Source organism: Schistocerca piceifrons, chromosome 2 (genome assembly GCF_021461385.2).
Source record: "Schistocerca piceifrons isolate TAMUIC-IGC-003096 chromosome 2, iqSchPice1.1, whole genome shotgun sequence".
Classification (NCBI taxonomy): Eukaryota; Metazoa; Arthropoda; class Insecta; order Orthoptera; family Acrididae; genus Schistocerca; species Schistocerca piceifrons.
This window is the reverse complement of record NC_060139.1, coordinates 912,752,044-912,776,328: the sequence shown is the minus strand read 5'-3', so window position 1 is coordinate 912,776,328 and position 24,285 is coordinate 912,752,044. Positions and strand designations below refer to the sequence as shown.

The 24,285-nt window shown below is 42.8% G+C and overlaps 1 protein-coding gene across 1 annotated transcript in view; it reads left to right on the top strand.

Moving 5' to 3' along the window:
* The window catches only part of LOC124776577 (protein Wnt-6), a 608,273-nt gene that overhangs the window by 559,493 nt on the left and 24,495 nt on the right, over positions 1-24,285 (top strand). Inside the window, exon 3 of the mRNA XM_047251624.1 lies at positions 8,956-9,072. Coding sequence (XP_047107580.1) covers positions 8,956-9,072 — 117 coding nt within the window. The remainder of the gene's footprint in view (positions 1-8,955; positions 9,073-24,285) is intronic.

Below are 24,285 nucleotides of genomic sequence, written 5' to 3'. Positions count from 1 at the left end.
TGGGCCCCCAACGTGGTATACGCGATCGCAACGCACTCCAGCGGCAGTTGAGGGATGTTTCTAGTTCGTAGATCACACTGTTTACTCAACGGGCGCTATTAATATTCCCACGTTAGCTCTATTAAAACCCACATTTCCTCCATCGTCCACGAAAAGGGAAGTACCATGTCCAATCAGCTCCGTTACAAGCAGTGCGGTACAAATTTGGAATACTTCTCCGCATAAGATAAACATTATTTCATCATTCCCACATTTTAGTAAAACCCCAAGGTCAGTCTTACTTGATCACTGTTCCTACCCAGTAGCAGAATCTTTGCAACATGTGAATTACGAAGCGTAAAAGAAAAAGAAGCAAAATGTCTTTATACAAGTAGCTGTCCTGTAGATTAAGCCAATCGAACAAGGTCACCCCTAAAAAAAGAGTAAACTTATATTTACATAACATCAAATATTATAGTACATACTTACATTAAACTAATAATGAAGTACCAGAACCTAATAAAAACGCTAATGTTAGGAAAAAAAATTTGGAAGTGGCAAGCCGCGAACCAGCACCCGGAGTAATAACTAACCTGTGAATAGTGACACTAGTTACTACGCTACACCAACAATGTACCATTTATGTCTAATCATAGTATGTTACGCGGTGCTGGAAACCTTAATCGTAGATATGTTACTAATTGAAATTTAATTATAACAAATTGTACCAAGAACAATGCGGTTTTGGGTAGATCTTCAGTGTGTCGCTGCCTTCAAATAGCCTACTCTCATAATACGCAAGTTAAAATAATTCTTATGTCAGCAAAATGATGTTTGTCATTATTTTATTGGAACGTATCACACAGTTAACAACGGGTTTTCCGGTGATTCCCAATTTGCTGGTGCTCAGAAACGGCATATATACATATAGGCTTGAAATGAATACCAATATGGCGCGTCCCAACTCTGTACTGAAGGGAGACGGCGTGCGTGTGACGTAGGTGGCGTTGTGCCATCTTATTGGTCAACGCTCAGATGCACGCTCAGAATATGTGACATGCCAGATATTGCTCTGCACGTTCGGAAAGACTCCCGAACGTGCTATTCCACGCTATGAGGTCAGAAACTCGATACGCTCAACGCTCAACGCTCGGATGCACGGTCCGTGTGCCGACGGCTTAAGGGATGGGAAAGACCCGCTGTGGTCTGACATTCGTAATAGAAAGCTTCACTGAAAGTTTAAACGTAGCCAGTGTCTCACAGACAAACAAAAACTTAACAAGCCAAATTCTTAGCGTAAGTTTGATTAAGTAGTGTGTAAGTCTAGGGACCGATGACTTCAGCAATTTGGTCCCTTAGGAATTCACACATGTTTGAACATTTGAGCATTACGATATTGCAGTGCCCGTGTGTTACACAAGTACGATGCACGCGACGACTACAGCCGTTGTGAAATACATGATACGTATTCGCAGTTGCGAATATGGACAACCATCAGCTGTATGATGGGATAACGACAACGAAAATTTGTGCCAGACCGTGACTCGAACCCGGATTTCCCAATTATCGCGATCGGTCGTATTAGCAGTAAGCTAATTTAAAAAAAAAACAAAAAAAAACCATTAGGCATCCGAGCACGAATCACAGCCGGACCCAAACTTCCCTGTGTCGTCAACCACGTGTCTGCAAGCTGCACTCGTACCTCCACTATATATATTTCAGTACAGGGAAGACATTTTATTGGAAAATTGCTTGGACGGCGTCAGAGGAAAAACTTATTTATTTATTATTTATTTCTCAAGAAAAGACCTGCTGGCGTTTATTATATAGCAGGTTGTACATTGTGTGATTTTACATATTATATCGTACATATTAAGTTTTATTAATAGAAAATTTTTCTTGTTGAAAATTTTACAAAAGGGCAGAATAAAAAAATAACACACACACACACACACACACACACACACACACACACACACACACACGATCAAAACTATCCGGACACCTGGCTGAAAATGAATTACAAGTTCATGGCAACCCCCCCCCCCCCCAACCGGTAATGCTGGAATTCAATATGGAGTTGGCCCACCCTTAGCCTTGATGACAGCTTCAACTCTCGCAGGCATACGTTTAATCAGGTGCTGGAAGGGTTCTTGGGGAATGGCAGCACATTCTTCACGGAGTGCTGCACTGAGGAGAGGTAGCGCTGTCGGTCGGTGAGGCCTGGCACGAAGTCGGCGTTCCAAAACATCCCGAAGGTGTTCCGTAGGATTCAGGTCAACTCTGTATAGGCCAGTCCATTACAGGGATGTTACTGTCGTCTAACCACTCCGCCACAGGCCGTGCGTTGTGAGCAGCTGCTCGATCGTGCTGAGAGGTGAATGCCATCCCCGAATTGCTCGTCGACAGTAGGAAGCAAGAAGGTGCTTAAAACATCAATGTAGGCATCTGCTGTTATAGTGCAATGCTAAACAAGAAGGTGTGGAAGCTCCCTCCGTGAAAAACACAACCACTCCATAACGCCACCGCCTCCGAATTTTACTTTTGGCACTACACACGCTGGCAGATGACGTTCACCGGGCATTCGCCGTACCCGCACCCTGCCATCGGATAGCCACATTGTGGTCCCTGACTCGTCACTCCACACTACGTTTTTCCACTGCTCAGTCCTCCAAAGTTCACGCTCCTTACACCAAGCGAGGCGTCGTTTGGCATTTACCGGTGTGATGTGTGGCTTATGAGCAGCCGCTTGACCATGAAATCCAAGTTTTCTCACCTCCCGCCTAACTGTCATAGTACTTGCAGTGGATCCTCATGCAGTTTGGAATTCCTGTGTGATGGTCTGGATAGATGTCTGCCTGTAACACATTACGACCCTCTTCAACTGACGGCGGTCTCTGTCAGTCAAGAGACGAGGTCGGCCTGTACATCCCCGATCTGTACGTGTCCCTTTACGTTTCCACTTCACTTACACATCGGAAACAGCGGAACCAGGGATGTTCAGGAGTTGTGAAATCTCGCGTACAGACGTGTGCCACAAGTGACAACACCCAATCACCTGACCACGGTCGATGTCCGTGAGTTCCGAGGAGCACCCCATTCTGTTCTCTCACGATGTCTAATGACTAGTAAGGTCGCTGATATGGAGTACCTGGCAATAGGTGGCAGCATAATGCAATTAATACGAAAATCATATGTTTTTGGAGGTGTCTGAATACTTTTGAGCGCGTAGTATATATAGATAGCTTTGATAATGATAATAAATGACATACGAGTACATACAATAGGTTGTGGATGTATTTTAAATTGAAATTAAAAGTGTATTTAATGATTTAATGGAAGAAACAAGAGATAGCAATTTGACTGACGTGTAATGTGACAGTTCTTCCCTCTATACCTTCTGCGTGTATGGTTACATCTGTTACATATGTTATCTTGACCTTGGTAATACTTAATTTGATGTATTGATTAGTTAGGATAAATCTGATATTGCAGTGCCTTTGTTGTTCAGAAGAATGATGTAATGAGAAATTTGGGTTCGAATCACAGTCCACCACAAACTTTTGTTGCCGTCATTCCATTATACAAGTGACGGTTGTCCGTTTTCGCAGCGGCAAATACATTTCATAATGGCATTGAAACAGAGAATGACATAGAAAAGGACGGAATACTAAACGTCTTTTTTCAAAACCTGTCTCACAGACGAAGATTGCACTGTAGTTCCTCCTTTAAATCGTCGCACGTTCGGCGAAATGACAGATAACGAAATAAGTCACCAAAGGGTGGAGAAACAACTGAAATCGCTCAAAACAAGGAACTTCGCTGACCCTGACGGGATGCCAGTTCGATTCTAAGTATGCCAGTATATGCGAAATATCGTGTTTAGCAACAGTGTGCCGTAGGTCCCTTGAGGAGCGAAGCTTTCCTTGTGGTAGAAAAAAAAGTAAAGGTCATTCCCGTTTTCGAGAATGATCATCGAAAAGACGCACAAAACTATACCTCTGACGTCGGTCTGTAGCAGAATTTTTGAACATGTTTTACGCTAGTGTATTATGACACTTATGGAAACCGGAAGTTCCACCTATAGGAAGCAACAAGGACTCAAACAACGATCGTCGGAAACACAGCCCGCTCTGTACGTCCACGGGACCCACTAAGTAGTACGTAGACAACCACGTTAATGCCGTGCTCCTTGACTTGCGGAAGGCGTTCGATACAGTTTCGCACTGCCACCTAATGAAGATAATACGACAGCACGGAATGTGAGACCAACTGTGTGAATGGATTAATGAGTTTCTAGCAAACTAAACACAGCACTTCATTCTGAACGGGGAGAAGTCGTCAGAAGTAAAAGTAACTTCGGTCGTACCGCAAAGGAGAGCTATAAGACGACTATTTTCACAATGTCGGACCATTATGACGCTTTTTCGTGAGTGATGTTGTTGTATACAGAGAAGTTACGGTGTTAGTAAATTGTAGCGAAGGATAGACTCCTGCTGCGGGAAATGGCAATTGATCCTCAAAACACTGTAATAACACATTGCTATTTGACTGAAGGGTCCTTCATTGTACACTATTGGCTACTAAAATTGCTACACCAAGAAGAAATGCAGGTGATAAACGGGTATTCATTGGACAACTAGAACTGGCATGTGATTACATTTTCACGCAGTTTGGGTGAATAGATCCTGAGAAATCAGTACCCAGAACAACCACCTCTGGCCGTAATAACGGCCTTAATACGCCTGGGCATTGAGTCAAACAGAGCTTGGATGGCGTGTACATGTACAGCTGCCCATGCGGCTTCAACACGATACCACAGTTCATCAAGAGTAGTGACTGGCGTACTGTGACGAGCCAGTTGCTCGACCACCATTGAACAGACGTTTTCAGTTGGTGAGAGATCTGGAGAATGTGCTGGCCAGGGCAGCAGTCGAACATTTAGTGTATCCAGAAAGGCCCGTATAGGACCTGCAACATACGGTCATGCATTATGCTGCTGAAATGTAGGGTTTCGCAGGGATCGAATGAAGGGTAGAGCCATGGGTCGTAACACATCTAAAATGTAACGTCCACTGTTCAAAGTGCCGTCAATGCGAACAAGAGGTGACCGAGACGTGTAACCAATGGCACCCCATACCATCACGCCGGGTGATACGCCAGTATGGCGATGACGAATACACGCTTGCAATGTGCGTTCACCGCGATGTCACCAAACACGGATGCTACCAGTATGATGTTGTAAACAGAACCTGGGTTCATCCGAAAAAATGACGTTTTGCGATTCGTGCACCCAGGTTCGTCGTTGAGTACACCATCGCAGGCGCTCCTGACTGTGATGCAGCGTCAAGGGTAGCCGCAGCCATGGTCTCCGAGCTGATAGTCCATGCTGCTGCTAACGTCGTCGAACTGTTCGTGCAGATGGTTGGTGTCTTGCAAACGTCCCCATGTGTTGACTCACGGATCGAGACGTGACTGCACGATCCGTTACAGCCATGCGGATAAGATGCCTGTCATCTCGACTGCTGGTGATACGAGGCCGTTGGGATCCAGCACGGCGTTCCGTATTACCCTCCTGAACCCACCGGTTCCATATTCTGCTAACAGTCATTGGATCTCGACCAACGTGAGCAGCATCGTCGCGATACGATAAGCCGCAATCGCGGTAGGCTACAATCCGACCTTTATCAAAGTCGGAAAGGTGATGGTAGCATTTCTCCTCCTTCATCAGAACAGCGTTTCACCAGGCAACGCCAGTCGATTGCTGTTTGTGTGTGAGAAATCGGTTGGAAACTTTCCTCATGTCAGCACGTTCTAGGTGTCGCCACCGAGGCGAACCTTGTGTGAATGCTCTGAAAAGCTAACCGTTTGCATATCACAGCATCTTCTTCCTGTCGGTTAAATTTCGCGTCTGTAGCACGTCATCTTCGTGGTGTAGCAATTTTAATGGCCAGTAGTGTACAACAACGTGACTGCAAAACAATCAATGAATGTAGTTATTGCTTTTAAATACGTAGGAGTACTTGTACGGGGCGATTTGAAGCGGAACGACCACATAAAATTAATCGCTAGTAAGGCAGATGCTTGAATGAGATTCATTGGAAGAATCGTCGGGAAATGTAGCACATCAACAAAGGAAGTAGCTTGCAAAACAATCTTTCGAAAAATAAATTAATATAGGTCGTCAGTCTGGGATCTTCAATTTCAAAATGGTTCAAATTACTCTAAGCACTATGGGACTTAACATCTGAGGTCATCGGTGCCCTAGACTGAAAACCACTTAAACCTAACTAACCGTAGGACGTCAACCACATCCATGCCCGAGGCAGGATTCGAACGTATGACCGTAACAGCAGCGCGGTTCCGTACTGAAGCGCCTAGAACCGCTCGGTCACAGCTGGCTGCCACAGACTAGAAGTCAGCTCTACTGAAGCAGTTTATTTGACTCATGGGAGGCTGTCGCAGAAACGTTGAAAACCCTGAAGTGGTTGACGCTGTAAGATGCATGCCAGATGTCCCGCTATAGCCTACTTATAAAGTTTCATGAACCATTATTGAAAGAGGAAATCGGGTATATAAAATAGTTTCGTACGTGACGACCGCGAAGACAAGGGTAGATAAATTACGGCACGCACAGAGGTATTGAGACAATCTGTTTTCTAACGCTCCACACACGAATATAAGGAGAAGATACATAGTAGAATGCGATTTACCTTCTGCCACACACTTCACAATGGTTTGCAAAGTTAGGAAGTAGATGAGATAATGACAGTGTTGTAGCGGCGAACATATGGCTCTGAGCACTATGGGACTTAACTTCTAAGGTCATCTGTCCCCTAGAACTTAGAACTACTTAAACCTAACTAACCTTAGGGCAGCACACAACACCCAGTCATCACGAGGTAGAGAAAATCCCTGACCCCGCCGGGAATCCAACCCGGGAACCCGGGCGCGGGAAGCGAGAACGCTACCGCACGACCACGAGCTGCGGACACGGCGAATATCTGCAGCAAGTCACATATTTAAGGGTATTATTAAGGACCACCATATAAAATTTGTGATACGCAAGGGGAATGAAGATTCAGATTTGCTTGGAAGGGTTCTGGGAGGAGTGCAGTGTGTCCGTAAAGTAATTCGCACACATCACAGTAGTGTGACTACGACTAGAGTAGTGGTCCAGCGTTTGAAGTGCTTATGAACTAGATATGACCAGCATTCGAGGACGAATGTGGAACAGTTCGGCTGCTACCTTAGTGTATCTAGTATATGAGTCTCGAAAATAACATGGGAGATATTGGGACGCGTATAGAGACAGTCAATCAATTTTCTTTCATTGAATAGACGTGTCCTGCAGCACGGTAAATCGTTTATAATGGATCGAAAAATCCACTGCCATTCAATTTACAATAAATTTAGGTGCAATATATTTAGATTTAGCTGCTCTATACAAAATACTTTCTACTATTTCCACTTTATGTTCGATGCTACTGATAGTCGAGAACAAAGATGGAGACGTAAATCGTTCTTGACGTTAGCTTATAGTGTATTTTGCTTCAACATTTGTGCTGAGTCCAATCTGTTACGCCTTCTGAGTGGAGTTCTCTTAAGTTATTTCTTTATTACGTGCGAAATCTGAAAGGTGATGCTGATATTAACAGGTTATTGTCATTCATGATGTTACCTAGTACTGAAACACTGAAACTTTCTGACCAGTGAGGATAGTTATTGTCGACTTTTCTTACGAATCAGACATGAGTCTCCTATCACTCTCTGCTACATGAGTTTTAGGTTGGCGTGTTGGGACTGTTGGCAATTGTGACGTTCGGTACTTTATTTACAAAGGAAACGCGTAATTATTTGTCACTGCGTCCTTAAATTTATGAGACGAAAACCAAAAAATTTGTGATTTGCAAGTAGTGAACCTGTGGACATCACAACATCTTAATAGGACACGCAGGAAAATATTTCTAACTTTTGTGCAAATCGATATTAATGCATAGTGGCGTCTGCCACGTTAATTTCAACATGTGACTGGAAACGTTTAGCATCTGCTCGGGAACGTTACAAATGTGTCATGTGAGAATCTAAGCTTTTGCAGTGAATGTAATTGGTGTCATTTTCTCGGGCCATGAACCGAGTAGCAGGGTTCCCTTGAAAAAAAAAAAAAAACGTTTCAGCGAGTTAACTAGTCATCATCCTCAGGGGAACTGTTGTTTTCCTGTTGGATATGACCTTTTATAATTACTGGATTCCAGTCTGCTATGGTGTAAGAGAATCGAGTGGGCCAAATGGTTCCCCCAGAAGAGAGTATTCTGATCTGAGTTGGTTGTGCGGGAATTGAGTGTTGAGTCCCGGTGCCATATGGACATTCTGTCGGCTGCCCTCACCTCTCTCTGAGACAGAAGTGTTCTTGATTAATTTGCGCTAACGCCTTATTTCATGCAGAACGTAGTTGAAAATCGCTGTCAAGGTTGACGAAATCGTCAGTTATTCTTGTTTCCACCGTCTCTTTGACGACAAAGTTGCGGAACGCCGTCGCACAGCATATCACCTATGTCTATTCAAAAGTCCGCCCGTTATTATCTAGACAGAGGAGAGTGCCGCCCAAGAGCTACACATCGCGTGAAGGTGAGTAAAAAACTCGTAGGAACGTTGCTTCCACTGGACGCTGCCGCACGGCTGACACCCCGAGAAAATTTTAACAAAATATAATTTGTGTAAAAATTTTGTTATTCATTCTCGGGAACTAAAGAAGGTATCACCACCACAGCTCATAAAGGACGAGTTAAAAATATGTTATTAACAGTAGAAAAATGAACCTCGGTGTGTAACGTAGAAGGCTGTGGGAGGTCGAATACTCTGCAGAGTGGCGTTACTCAGTCGCTGCCGTCTGGAGTCGTATGCAGTGAGGAGTGTGTGTGGGAGGTGTGCAGCGTGCAGGGCCAGTGGTGAGCCGTGCGTGTGTTTGCGTTTCAGACACGCGCGAGACGGGCTTCGTGAACGCCATCACGGCGGCGGGCGTGACGTTCGCCGTGACGCGGGCCTGCTCCATGGGAGAGCTCATCGAGTGCAGCTGTGACAAGGCCATCAAAGGTGAGTGCGAAACTTCTTTATTTAAATGTATGAATCTGTACTTAAATTGCTGAATGACTGAGAAGATGAAACTCCTACGTTATTTGATTCTGAAAGAGCTGAGTAAAACTGAACGTACTGAGCCTACTTTCTCTTTGTTTTTCTTATCATGTCAACACTGACCCACAAAATTCAAGTGCAACGCAATCTGCTCAAAAAAATTACAACATGACTTCAAATAATTAATTCAAGCCGGCTGGAGTGGCCGTGCGGTTCTAGGCGCTACAGTCTGGAGACGAGCGACCGCTGCGGTCGCAGGTTCGAATCCTGCCTCGGGCATGGATGTGAGTGATGTCCTTAGGTTAGTTAGGTTTAATTAGTTCTAAGTTGTAGGCTACTGATGACCGCAGAAGTTAAGTCGCATAGTGCTCAGAGCCATTTGAGCCAATTAATTCAAAATAATGGCCCTGACTAAAAAGAAATCTTAACAATAACCTATACATTTACGTAAGCACTTACCTCACAAAAATCTTCATTATGCGAACTACTCCAATACAGCGAGCGTCAATAATGCCAGCTAAATAAAAGATTCTAACTACTAAAGCCACTAACTTCAAATGGTTCAAATGACTCTGAGCACTATGGACCCTAACATCTGAGGTCATCACTCCCCCAGAACTTAGAATTACTTAAACCTAATTAATCTAAGGACGTCACACACATCCATGCCCGAGGCAGGATTCGAACTTGCGACCGTAGTGGTCACGCGGTTCCAGACTGAAGCGCCTAGAACCGCTCGGTCATAGCGGCCGGCAAGCCACTAACTACTAACAGCCATGTAGTTAGCAAAGGAAAGAATTTGTTGCAAACCAAATAATGTATTTTTTTACCTTAATAATGTGACAACCAATTCAAACACGAATATAAATCGTCGTTGACATCCAGCACAGAGATATATTATCATGATTAATTTTCAATCTCCAAGTCTGATACTTCCAGATCGTTGGCCTTCGCTAACACTTCAGACCTCTACCCTCCATCAAAGCTAACTTTTCACATTTAACATCCATCACTGCTTCACCTCCAACTGCCCAACAGTACTTCCATCACTGCTGGCGACTAACTTCCAACTGCCCAACACTACTGGCGATTAACTTCCAACAACGAATCGAACCGCCACAGAGTCTCTTACAAAGAAAGCGCTGTCAGAGATCCAATTCAAAGCGCTACACAGCGCTGCCAAAATAGAAGCAGCCTACTTACAAGTGACACGACTCACCTTACCCACCTAGTGGCTGTGGTGCTGCTATGGTAAATGGAAACTCTAATCTCGTCAAACCTCGGAATGTCCATGGGAGTTACGAGGTGTGGTCTTCAGTCCGAAGACTGGTCTGAGGCAGTTTGCCATGCTAGTGTACAGTCTGCGAACCCTTTCATCTCTGCATTAAGCACTCTAACATACGTTCATATGATAACCTGCTTACTGTAATCAAACCTTGGTCTCTCCAAGTGATTTTTAACCCCACACCTCCGCTCTATACAGAAACACACACATATAGACACACACACACACACACACACACACACACACACACACACACACACACACACACACTACCCTGCATTACCAAACTGACTACGTCATGATACCTCATGATGTAACTTCAATTTTCTTCTTCTCCACGACATTTCAAAAGGGTATATTGTTTTGTTACATCGTCCACGCCGGCCGGGGTGGCCGAGCGGTTCTAGGCGCCACAGTCTGGAACCGCGCGACCGCTACGGTCACAGGTTCGAATCCTGCCTCGGGCGTGGATGTGTGTGATGTCCTTAGGTTAGTTAGGTTTAAGTAGTTCTAAGTTCTAGGGGACTGATAACCTCAGAAGTTAAGTCCCATAGTGCTCAGAGCCATTTGAACCATTTGAACACCGTCCACATTTTCACTTCCGCACATGGCTGCAAACCAGACAACTAATTTCAGAAAAGGCTTCCTAACACTAAATTTATATTAAGTATGTGTCACTAGTCTTGATATTGCCAGTCTGCATTTTATATCCCCTCTTATTCGACCATCGTCAATTATTTTGCTGCTTATTAGCTAAACTGGTCTACTACCCATATGATCTCATTTTATAGTCTAACTTCCTCAGCATCACCTGATTTAATTCGACTACACTCTATTACCGTTGTTTTACTTCTGTTGATGATGTTCTTATAACCTCTTTTCAAGACACTATCTGTTTCCTTGAACTACTCTTCCAAGTGCTTCGCCGGCTCTGACAGGATTTATACATTATTAGCAAACGTCAAAATTTTAAATTCTTCTTGCTGAACTTTAATCCCCTTTCCAGCTTTATACTTAGTTTCCTTCACAGCTAGCTCAAGACACAGACTCCCAAACGTCGGGGACAGACTGATAGTGTGTTTCACTCTCGTCTTTCTTACTGCCACCCTTTATGTCCTTCCAGATTAAAACGTTAGCCTAATTTCTATACAAGTTTTAGATAACCTTTCTCTCCCATTACTTTATGCCTGATAACTTAGAATATCAAAGAATGTATTCCAGTCATCGATCTCTAAAGCTTCCATTAAATCCACCTATGTTATAAATGTAGCTTCCTCGCAGAAAAAAACAGCGCTGGACAATAACTCTAACTCTGAACTTTGCCTTTTGTAGGTAATGCCTTTCAGAATGAGCTATCCAGGCAGGACCCAGAATATCTCCGGTATTTCGCCGGCACCTCATCTCCTACATTCCAGACTTCACAGAAGCTCTGCAAACGTTGCGGCACTAGCACTCCTGGGAAAAGAATACCGTGGAGAAATGGTTCAGCCACGGCCTACTCTGGCAATAAGTTCCAAAATACCGCACACTTCGCTGCAAAGTGAAAAATTCATTCAGGAAATAATTCCCTAGGCTGCGGTGAAGTTATTTCTCCACGATATTTTTTCTACCAAGAGTTCTAGTGCAGCAATGTGTGTAGGAAAGCTTCTGTGAAGTCACACAAATTCGAAAACCGTACTAGAAGTATTAAGTCCTTGGAGGTGAGCCGTGAGTCGAGCATGGGTAGCCCAATCGCTGAGAACGTTTCCCAGAAAACGCAGTGTTATTGTCTCGAGTCCAGGTCTGACATAAGGTGTTAATAAACCAGGAAGTTTCAAAACAGTGTACGCTCCACTGCAAAGTGGAAGTTTCGCTGTGCCTATAAATGTGGGTTTGGCTATCTTTCTGCCTTCTATGGTACATCATAGAATCAGCTTTGTCGCATTTATTTTTACGTTTCCCTGGAAACCGAACTGATCTTACCTGAGGTCGGCTTCTACAGCTTTTGCATTTTTCGTAAATAGTCCGTGTTAACATTTTGTAACCCTAGCCTCTTCACCTATTTCGGTAGTATTCGTACTTGTCGGCACCTGCCTTCCTCAGCATTGAAATTACTCCATTCTTTTTCCTGTGTCAGACTATTTCGCCTTTTTCACATAACTTGTGTACTAGTCCCCTCTCTCAAAGACCTTAATTGGTCTGAGGCAATGTCGTGTGTTCCATGCAACTTGTCTCCAATTTTGTGTTTCAGTGCTCTATCAGTCTCATCTCGCAACATTACATCTCTCGTCTCGTCCTTATGTACTTCCCTTTTCATATTACTGTCTTCACGTTTCCTTCATATAGCATTGCTCTTTATATATTCGACCATTCAGCTTTTCCTTCTTTGCTTACTACTCGCTTGCCATCTTAGTCCTTGATACTCGTATTACTGCTTCTCTTTTCTTCAGCGGTAATTTATACAAGGTGTATCATAATTACTGGCGCAAACGCATACAGCTGTAAGTGCACGATATTCTTTCTATTAAAATTCTAGTAAACATGGGCTCTAAAATGCATATCGTAAGAACAATAAGCACTTCTTCATTTTAGATATTGTGAAATTAATCTCTACTACTGCAAGCTCTTTGCTTTCCATATTTTGAGAGATGATAGTATGGACCAAAAAAAGAAAAAAAGTCCACTAAATACGGACTCTGAAGCGCATACCTTAAGAGCTGTGAGCACTTGTTCATTTTCGCTGCTGTGAAACGTATCTCTTTTACTGAACAAGTGCTCATATCTCTTAATTAGAAGAGATTAGTTTCACAGTATCGAAGATGAAGACGTGCTCATAGCTGTTAAGATATGCATTTTAGAGCCCATGTTCATTACACATTTTTGTTTGTAGTTAAGTGTGCTTCCAATTCTATGCGTTAAAGCCATTAATTGCGAAACACTCTCTATTTCCAGTAGGTCACAAATCGGAAAGCACCGGATATTTTGGCGTCTTTGATTCTGCTAGATCATTGAATACACAAGCAAGTGGATATCCACTTGCAGTATCACAGTCATTGCGTGCCTCGCTAGCTTCCGTTTCAAATGTGTAAACTATGTGCTCTGTTGACTAAAACATCTGTTTCCAGAGTAACTGCCGTAATCCGTAATGGGTGACTAACGAAAGAGCGTGAATACTGTCTGCAAAACCACATATCACCGTGGACAGTTTCATCCGAACTCGCCATATACATGACTTGCTGCTAGGGAAAAATGCTGTAGAGGTGACACAACACCAGAAATCATAGACGTGGAGCTGTGGATGGGAAGGCGACGATAAGTAAGAATGAGCATAATTTTGGAACATCTAAAGTAATTTACATCAAACGTGATACAAATATGATTTACTAATTGAAATAATTGTAGCATGGGGCTCCTATACGGTCCAGTGGTGCTGGCAAGCTGGTGACGTGAAGGAATGCGGCAATATTCGGGAACGCTTGGCGCAATTTGAGTGAAAATGAAATACGTATGACACACTGCCAGTAACATGTACTAGAACCCACAAGTGTGGGGTGAGTTTGGAGTTGTGGAATTAGGTACCAAGACGATTATAAATGCCAGTATTTTAACCTTCAACCTATGCTCCGTCACACTCTGTAGAAGTAGACGTAGTATGACACCGAAGAGGATGCACGAACCAAGAAGCACTGAATATCTGTAAACTGTTATGAGATTCATCTGACCTACGCCAAACGATGTAGTAAATTTTCTCAACACTTCATAGTAAATCCATTCAGTAAAAAAGTGCCCGAGAACACGCGTCTCAAAAAATTAAAAAATCGTCTAGTAATACTAACAACTCTCCTTTTCGGAAGATTTCGTATGGTCCACCCTACTTCGAGGAGCACCTTACAGTGCACGGCAGGGATTAAATGTGTTAACTACCCCTCCCCTTCACACCAGATTTGCGTCTCCAGTTCGTCTTTAATGATGCCGCCGTCGGGAGGACGTTAAATCTTCATCTTCCTTCTGCTCTTCTGCATTTGCGCTCGCCTTCTCATTCCAGAGAAGTCTTAGTTGTGATCTACACATTTCATACCTCTCTTTGCCTCCTGACTTCACCAGTGCATGCAATGCACACTGCACTATTACTTACAGTTTCATCCAACAGAAATGTTTACTTCAGTCACATTTACCCCTTATTAATTAGAAAGTTATCCATTCACCCTGCGTATGCATCTCCGACGCCAATAGGCTGTACCTTGGATTGAAATCATCTTCGCTCATGTATAAGTTTCTTTATTCTAACCAGGGCCTGTACGTTCAGAAGCTTTGACTTTGCTCACATCTGGGTACAATAGGAATGACTCCACATCGAGAAATACTTTCTCTCTCAGAGTGGAGACATTCATTCTGCCGGCTAACCTTCAAGCCAAGCTATCGGAAAGTCGCTCTACCGCGAAGCCACTTTGCATTCTCTGCGTTGAATAGTACTGTCACTTTACAACGACCTATAGCCTTACTACTGTCTCTGTCAAAGATTTCATCTGCGGATAAGGTGCCCGACACGCTATAATGGCCGTTCGCCTTTTATGAATGCTATCTGATATACGTATTCATGCACACAAATTGTACACGTCTTCTTACAACCGCGACGGCTAGCTGTCAGCGGAGATATATGGTCGCGATACGTGCGACCGGCTGTAAAAGAAATGTTTGTTCTGTGACGCTGCTGTTGCATGGCAGAGTAAGGCATAAAGGACAGCATTCGTAATGAGAAAGACATAAATAAACGTCTAGAAGGATAGTCCGAGTGATTTTCGTAGAAGGACAGTACATAGAAAACCTTTCCCACAAATTCTCATTCGTCTCCGCCACACACCGTCAGGTAGCTTGCGGAGTATGGATGTAAATGTAGAAGGTGTTGGTCAGAATTTCTAGAATGGTATTTACTCTAACGTCGGAGTTCTCAGTTAAATCTTCATTTACATCAAAGTTCTCGACCATTTTCGGATCAAAACTAGACCCAAGTCTTTCCGATAAAGCTTAACGTAATGCACTCAAGTTTACCTCACTTGTCTCCTAATGTCGTCTACCCGAATCCCATTAGACTATTCCATTTTCTGTGAACTGATTACGTCAACTGCCCGTTTTAATTTCAGTTTTATGACAGATGCTATTACATTCTCAAATTCTCAGTTTTCTCTTACTCTGTTATTGACCTTCATGTCCCTACTCATTATATTTGAAACGATTGTTTCTATTTACTGCCTGGAACAAATTAAGTTTTGATCGAAATACCTATATAATAGTTCATAAATCAATCGAACATGTTTTAAACGTAGGAAACAGACTGTATGTGATCTATCCGGAAGCAAATCTATGCTTTCAGAAAACAAATAAATAGGATGATAATAACATTGCAGATATATATGTATTTAGAATACGGGAAATAAGAAATCTAAAATGTAAACGATAAGTGTGATTTCAGAATTGATCTGTGTCACTCTTTTAAGGTCCACGCATTTCACTGAAAGATGGTTGTGTGGCTGAGGGCATCCACCTATTCTACCAGTTATTTACGTGGAGTAGTTAATCTATAATGCCCCAGTAAAAATTGTACCAACCATTTCATGTCAGCGTACCACTTACACCCAACCTTCTTAATTATTGTTGGATGTATTGCAGTCTGTATCTTTTACAGTTTTTAACTTCTACGGCTCTCTCTGCTATCATTTCCTGATGGCTTAACACATAGACTATCGTCCCATCTCTTTTTACATTCGGTGTGTTGCACCTACTACTTTCCTAGTCGAATCTTCTCGTTTCTTATGTTATAAGTCCACTTCAATTTCAGCAGCTTTCTGAATATCTCATATCAAACACTTCGATTCTCCTCCTTTCCGATTTTCCCACTGTCCATGATTTACTCCCCTACAGTGCTCTGCTCGCGTAGTAACCTCTCACAAATTTCTTTCTGAAGTATCGGCTTGTGTTGGATACTGTATACTAGACTCCATTAAATGACAAATGCTCTCTTTCCCTGTGCCAGTCTGCTTCTTATATATTCTTTGATTCGTCTACCGTGTTTTATTTTGCTTTCACCGTAGCAGAGTTCCTACGGAGGCCTCTACTTTCATGTAAATTTTATTGATAATTTCTTTTCTGCTACTCATAATTAACTTGGTCTTTCTCTGGTTTACTTTCAATCCGTATTCTGTGCTTCTCAGTTAGTTTATTTCCTTCAACATGTCCTATAATGTTTCCTCACTTTCACCGAGGCTAGCAATGTCCTCAGCAAATCTTGTCATTGGTGTCTTTCCACCTTGAATTTTAATCCCACTCCAGTAGCTTCCTTTCATTTCTGTCTTTATTTCTTCCGTGTACTGGTTGAGCAGTAGCGGAGGAAGACTGCATCGCTGGCTTCTTTTTAATCCGAGTGCTCTTCCGTTCTTAGTGTTCGCTCTTTAATCGTATATACCGGGTGATCAAAAAGTCAGTATAAACTTGAAAACTTAATAAACCACGGAATAATGTAGATAGAGAGGTAAATATTGACGCACATGCTTGGAATGACATGTGGTTTTATTAGAACCACCCCATATTGCTAGAAGCGTGAAAGATCTCTTGCGCGCGTCGTTTGGTGATGATCGTGTGCTCAGTCGCCACTTTCGTCATGCTTGGCCTCCCAGGTCCCCAGACCTCAGTCCGTGCGATTATTGGCTTTTGGGTTACCTGAAGTCGCATGTGTATCGTGATCGACCGACATCTCTATGGATGCTGAAAGACAACATCCGACGCCAATGCCTCACCATAACTCCGGACATGCTTTGCAGTGCTGTTCACAACATTATTCCTCGACTACAGCTACTGTTGAGGAATGATGGTGGACATATTGAGCATTTCCTGTAAAGAACATCATCTTTGCTTTGTCTTACTTTGTTATGCTAATTATTGCTATTCTGATCAGATGAAGCGCCATCTGTCGGACATTTTTTGAACTTTTGTATTTTTTTGGTTCTACTAAAACCCCATGTCATTCCAAGCATGTGTGTCAATTTGTACCTCTCTATCTACATTATTCCGTGATTTATTCAGTTTTCAAATTTATACTGACTTTTTGATCACCCGGTATAATGTATTCGGTAAAGTCTCATTAACGTGACTACCATCTGTGTTCGACGTCAACGGGCAATAACCACTAACAGACAGAAGGTGGTTGCACTAGCAGTGAAAAGTGTATAAAACGTTTCGGGGGACACGAAAAACAGTACAGTCGTTGTCATAATGCGGAAACAGAGCGATTTTTCTGTCGTCCACAAGGTAATGATTATTGGCTTTCGGGCGCAAGGTGGAAGCATTTCCGAAACAGCTAAGCTTGTAAACAGTTCATGTGCTGCCGTAGTTAAACTATACCGTGCATGGCCAAATGGTGCAATCCAAACCCGGCGCAGAGGCAACCGCGGTGTATCACCGGCCATAGATGACAAGGGTGAAAGACGCTGCCGCAATGTGTACAGGCGAATAGAAACTATTGAGCAAGCGACCGTTCAGATGAATCAAGAGACTATCAACAGTGTCTTCTCAACCTATGTTCAGCCAACGTTGCTGCGTATGGACCCCTACAGCAGGCACGTGGTTCATGCATCCGTGCTGACAACTGTTTCGACGACAAAGGGTGGAATTTACACGACAGTACCGCAAGTGGACGTCCACTGACTGTCAATGGATGACTCTTTCAGATGAATCGCGTTTTGTGGTCCATCTAAGAGATGGCTGTTACCCCATACGGCGTGAAACGTCTGAAAGCAAACACCCTGCAACAATCATCAGAAACGTTCAGACCAGAGGCGTTACCTGGATGATCTCGTCATTCAGGAAAGCACAATGAATGTACACAACTGTGTGTCTATCTTTGGGAACCATGTCCACTTCTACATACAGTTTGTTTTTCCTCGGCGCGATAGTATCTACCAGCAGGACAATGCAACGTGTCAAACAGCTTACAGTGTACTTGTGCGGTTCGAAGAGCACCAGGATGAGTTTACTGTGCTCCCCTGTCCACCAAACTCCCCGGTTTTAAACCAAATCCAGAATCTATGGCACCATCTCGATCAGGATGTTCGCGCCAGGGATTCTCAACCGAGAAACCCAGCGCAGTTGTAGTCGGCATAGCAACACTTACCTGTCGGCAACTTCCCGAACCTCAATGACACTCTTCCTGCACGTCTCGCAGTTCGAAAATGGTTCAACCGCTACGGTCGCAGGTTCGAATCCTGCCTCGGGCAGGATGTGTCTGATGTCCTTAAGTTAATTAGGTTTAAGTAGTTCTAAGCTCTAGGGGACTGATGACCTCAGCAGTTAAGTCCCATAGTGCTCAGAGCCATTTGAACCATTCATCAGTCCCCTAGACTTAGAACTACTTAAACCTAACTAACCTAAGGACGTCACACACATCCGTGCCCGAGGCAGGATTCGAACCTACGACAGTAGCAGCAGCGCAGTTCCGGACTGAAGCGCCTAGAGCCGCTCGGCCACAGCGGCCGGCCGTCTCACAGCGTCCGCGATGCAAAAGGTGTTTATTCAAGCTTTTGACAGGTGGTCACATTTATGTGATTGGGCAGTGTATATTACCCTCTTTTATAGGACTTACACATGTTTTTCAGGGAATTTCAAACAGCAAGCAACTTGCACCGGTTTCCATTGTGGAGCTACAGTGGTGTTGTTTCATTACCATCGGCCTGAATGAGAGGCTATTTTGCAATTTTTCCCCTATTTCTTTCCACTTGCTGCACAAAGACTGCGAGCTGCATTTTTCAAACAAGAAACACCAGCAAAAACCTACTTCTGCATCACACTGTCTGATTAGTGTTGTTTTCTTATAGAGTTTCTCATAGTCACTCCTGTTACGTAACGCTGAAATTGCATTACCAAGGAGGAATTATTCAGTGGTTTTTCGTCACTGATCAACAGTCTGTCACGTTACACAGCGGCGGATAGTGCCACTGCGCTTTGATTCAACTTTATTGCTTATATGCTGCAATGGCTCAGGTTCGTGTGCCATTTACGCCGTTTCGATTTGCATATGGCATCCGAGGTACCAGAAATGTTCAAACCTCTTTAGTGCGATTTCATTTAATTTAATGGAAGCAAGAGTTTACTTGTTTTCCGAGTAATTGCTTTGTGGACATTTACATACAGACGATATTGCTGGAGTCCGCTATCCCTGGTTTCGGTTCGTCGTTGAGGATGTTCTTTGGAAGAGCGTGTGACACCTTTTGCGCACCGCAGAGTCCATCTGATTGCAGAAATCGTGTTTGGAGTTTATGATAAGAATTAACAGCAGAAGGTGACAAAGCAGATCCTTGATAGTTGCTCACTGTCACAGGTACACTTTCCGATAAGCGTGCTGGGTATTTCACTCTGCTCTTCTCTGCAGCGCTAATGCAAGGGATCTTCTTCGTGTTCTTTTACCAGTTACTCAACTGCAATAATTACCGCAGCCACGCGTTATTAGCCGAGCGGTCTAGGGCGCTGCAGTCATGGACTGTGTGGCTGGTCCCGGCGGAGGTTCGAGTCCCCCCTCGGGCACGGGTGTGTGTGTTTGTCCTTAGAATAATTTAGGTTAAGTAGTGTGTAAGGTTAGGGACTGATGACCTTAGCAGTTAAGTCCCATAAGATTTGACACACATTTGATCATTTGAATTACCGCGTTTGTACCATATCCGTCGATAAAGCCCTGCTGATAGAGTGACAATTTCACATTGACTTGGAATGGATATTGAAAGACATGTTCAAAAAGAGCAAACAAATTGGATGGATCGCCTTTGCTTCTCAAAAAGTGTGTTATTGTGATAGTTGATAGCCAGTCGGCATGTATGCAGCCAGAGTACACAATGGTACTGAAGTATTCATTTATTTTTCCAAAATTCTCCACGCTGACCATTACGTCCAGGTTCCTTAAATGTCTTCGTGTCGCTTACGGCCCTTGAAACTTTGCTAGTGAGAGTTGATGCATCCGGCCCAGCGAATGCTGATAGTTTTCCTAAATACAAGAACAACTATGCCCTTCCGAGCTTTGGTTCAAGGCATTTAAAATAAGCTGCTCGACCATCTGTATACTTTTGACTTTTAGTGCATTACAGAACCTGTGTATATAACAGTACATACGGCAGTGGGGATGAAGTGGTAATGGGAAACTCAGTTCGAAAGCACCAGCATCGTATACATACACAGCCTGTTGCTTCAGTTTGTTTCCCTTTTCTATTATACACCAGTGTTGTAACTGGTTTCGTGCTGCGTTCCAACTCTTGCGGCCTTGCGTTCTTTTAATGTCTGCGTAATAGTTATGTAATTGTCTCCACTACTTTTCCACTAGGGTCTTCCATAGACGATTTTCTTCGTTTGTTCTTTCTAGTACTTATTAATTTCATACATTTACTGTCTACTTTATTTTTTGTACTCTCCGATAGCACCACATTTAGAATGCTTCCAGTTTCTCCTTCCTCGATTTTCCGATGATCCACCCTTTCTAATTTGTTTTGTTTTAACCAGGCAGACAAAACAACAGTGTTCCTGGCCCCTGTTGCCAACACCAAAAGTCACTTTAGGTGCGGTAGCTCTCTCATTCACTCTAGTAAAGCCCACCAGCACTCGTAAAACTAAAAGAGTCCCTTCATATCTCTGTTAGCCACAATTTCTTCAGAATTTATTAACCTAAATATTTTATGCCTTTTGGCCTCCAGTGTTTCGCTTTGGAAGATTAAATGTGTTGCGGTTTAATCCCTGTACCATAGTTTACCCTTACGGGCTTTCTGGTGTATTTCTATCGTGCACAGTTGTTTCTTGAAGTGCGCATCATTAAACTGACCATGAATTTAATCTGCTTCCTGTTCAAATCTAGGATCACAGAACTTCTCTTTAAATGTGATTTAGGCATCATTAGCTTGCCATTTTTGTTTTTTGTTTTCGGGTTTCCTAACCCAGCTATGTAGTTTAGATCTTACAATCGCTTTAATGGTAGATTGGAGGGGTGCCGGTCCAATAACTGCAGTCGTTATCCCTGCCGTGGCTGGTCTATCAACCAGGTGACCAGGACAAACAGCTGGTTTCCTCTGCTACTTTCCCACTGTCTCATAAGAATTTAATGGCATTCTGCAACGATCTTTGATGTCATTGTAGGGGATGATAGAGATTTCACAGCTACTTGCCTGTCTGAGTGAATGTAGGTGCTACAATTATTGTCAAGAAGATAGAATAAAAGACTACGCAACTCCTCGAAGATATCAATGTAGGTGTAACAACAATAAACTAACAATAACAGCAAATAAAACGGTGCACTTACTACTGAAAGACGAAGTTAAGAGAAAGCCCAGCAAGTTAAAGAGCAAAGAGATGGATCATCTATAATAAAATATTTTCATATATGTAGCAACGTTTTGTGTAACACCAGTAATTTAAATGAAATAATTGTTTACTAAGCTTAGATAAAGTTTTACCTTAGAGACAACACAAACACCATGCATACAACACGTAGAAATAAGGAAGTAAAAGATGTACAACTAAATCACATGTGACCTGTAACAAATGTAGTATAAGAGTAATACAGATACAAGTCAACACACTTAAATTTGTCAGATGAATGTGAAAGATTCATTTTGCACATTAACTAGAATGCGATAGGCTCGTAGACTGCCAAACCGTCACACCCGAGATAGCTAAATGGTGGGACCTCTAATACGTTCTACGTACTTTACTACTATCTTTTATTTTTTCTTCTTAGGTGCCAGAATGTAGTTATTTTTACGACATTTTTCGAATTATAATATTCATGAGTTAATATATCATAACGCCTTTCTATCTTTCTAAATTCCTATCTTGTACATATAAAATGCTAATATTTATGGAATATTCCGTCGGTTTTTGGAGGAACATAGACAAGTTAAACACTCAAATAAACATTATAAATTTTCCACAAAAATATGTATTTAATAGTTCGTTATGAACCACCTTTCGACTTCTTAGACAATCGTCAGACAACTTCTGTGACGATGGCCCAAGAAGCCGAAAGCAGTTTCATAACGAACTACTAAATAAATTTTATTGTGGAACATTGATACTGTCTATTCAAATTTTCAATGTAAATTGTTAATTTTAAGTATCCCCGTTTCTTAATTGCTTTTAAGTCTCTAAGTATTTAAAGCTGCAATACTGTTAATATTGTTCAAGAGTATAAAAAATAAGAAGAGAACAAATAGGTTTCACATTCTGTATATGTACAATTTTATATTGTGAACATCCGACTTGTCTTAGTAACAAGATAGCAGGTCGTTTGTAAATGGCAGCAAATAAAACTAAAAAAAAAGAAAAAGATCGTAGTAACACCAACAGAGATTCGCCCCGTCACACTGATAGCGAATCTCTGTACCTGGAATAACGCTTCCCTAGAGACTTTGCGCTCTCTAATCTGCTCTGTACTCCGTATATCCCAGCTTCGGCATCTTCTTCTCTTTCAGACTCGTCAGTAAACCAGACTACGTAACCTGCACGAGATAATGGTTCCTTCTTCCACTGTTCCCACCTTCCTACCATTATAGTGAAGGATTTATTGAAGCAGCTGGATGTTACTGTATAGTTATTCACCACTGCCCCAACTATTTCTGTGTTTACCACATTCATTACTCTGGATGTCCATATTTCCAGTTTTCAGCCTGTACGATCCACCTGCTAAATCCATATAATGAAGTATGTCCAGTGTGGTATCCATGCTAGCATTATTCCCCCTTACTGCAACTCCACAAATTATCAAAAGTCTGATTACGGAGACGCGTACCCAATCCTCGTCCTTACTTCCACACAATGTTGTCCTCCAGACGTAGAACTGTCACCAACTTCTTCCTCATTTCCCCATATGTATACCTGTCGCAGTGGAACCCCTTTACTGAAACAAGCTTTCTTCGATTGTGTGAATCAATATATGACGGTTTGCTTGCTCTCGCCTTACTAATGTGCAGGTCACTCAGCCAGACTTGTCATCATATGGAGTTTTCTTTTTAAAATATTTTCTTGCAATATTCAGTTATAGTTCACTGGCGAGTACGTACCAAGTAAGCTAGTCGCCTCAAAAGTCATTTATTTGCTTGAAGTGCTGACGACGAATCTATCCCCTATGCACTCGATATGTGCTGCCAATAGGGAAAGTGCAGGAGCAATAATCACTCGTTGACTGTTAGAGGAGTATCGAGTAAAGTCGTACTGCTCTGTCTTGTACCGGCTCCAAGCTAGCAATCCCGTCTTTTCTCCCTGCTCTATTGTGGACTTAAGTCCGAAACGGCGAAGTTAAACTCATATTTCCCGGCCCCGACAAGAATGGCAACTTTTTTGTGTAACCAATCTGGACGCGACCAACTGAGCCCTTAAAAAGGAATAAACTTGTTCATGAAACGTGAGAAACTCTCCCAATTCATCACTCCCAAAAGATCCCATAACTTATCTATCCTGTTCAAGCTCTCTGCACCTACATAGTTATCTGGGTTCCTACATGGAAATATCTTTGACTACTTCATCACTAATTTTGTTGTTACGCAAGCTATTACTTTCTCTTCTACTATAAGGGTCGATAAAAAAGCTTCCGTTCGAACGCCGTACAATCTAGAATCGGTATGCCAATCGGGCAAAATCGCCATGAGCACTGAGGCTACCGTCCCGCCGACGCACCAGGTTGAAGATATCCGTTTGGTAAATCAGCTTTCTTGCTGCGTGCGGAAGTGCATAGCTCCCTAACTGTTTGGTGACCATCCTCAACCGAAAGGAATCGTCGACCCTTCAAGGCAACTAGTAAAGCATCCAAGGCGTGATAATTGCATGAGGAAAGTTTACCACTATAGGGAGGATGTTCAGATGTCTCCAACTTGAGTTGCCGTAACTTCTTC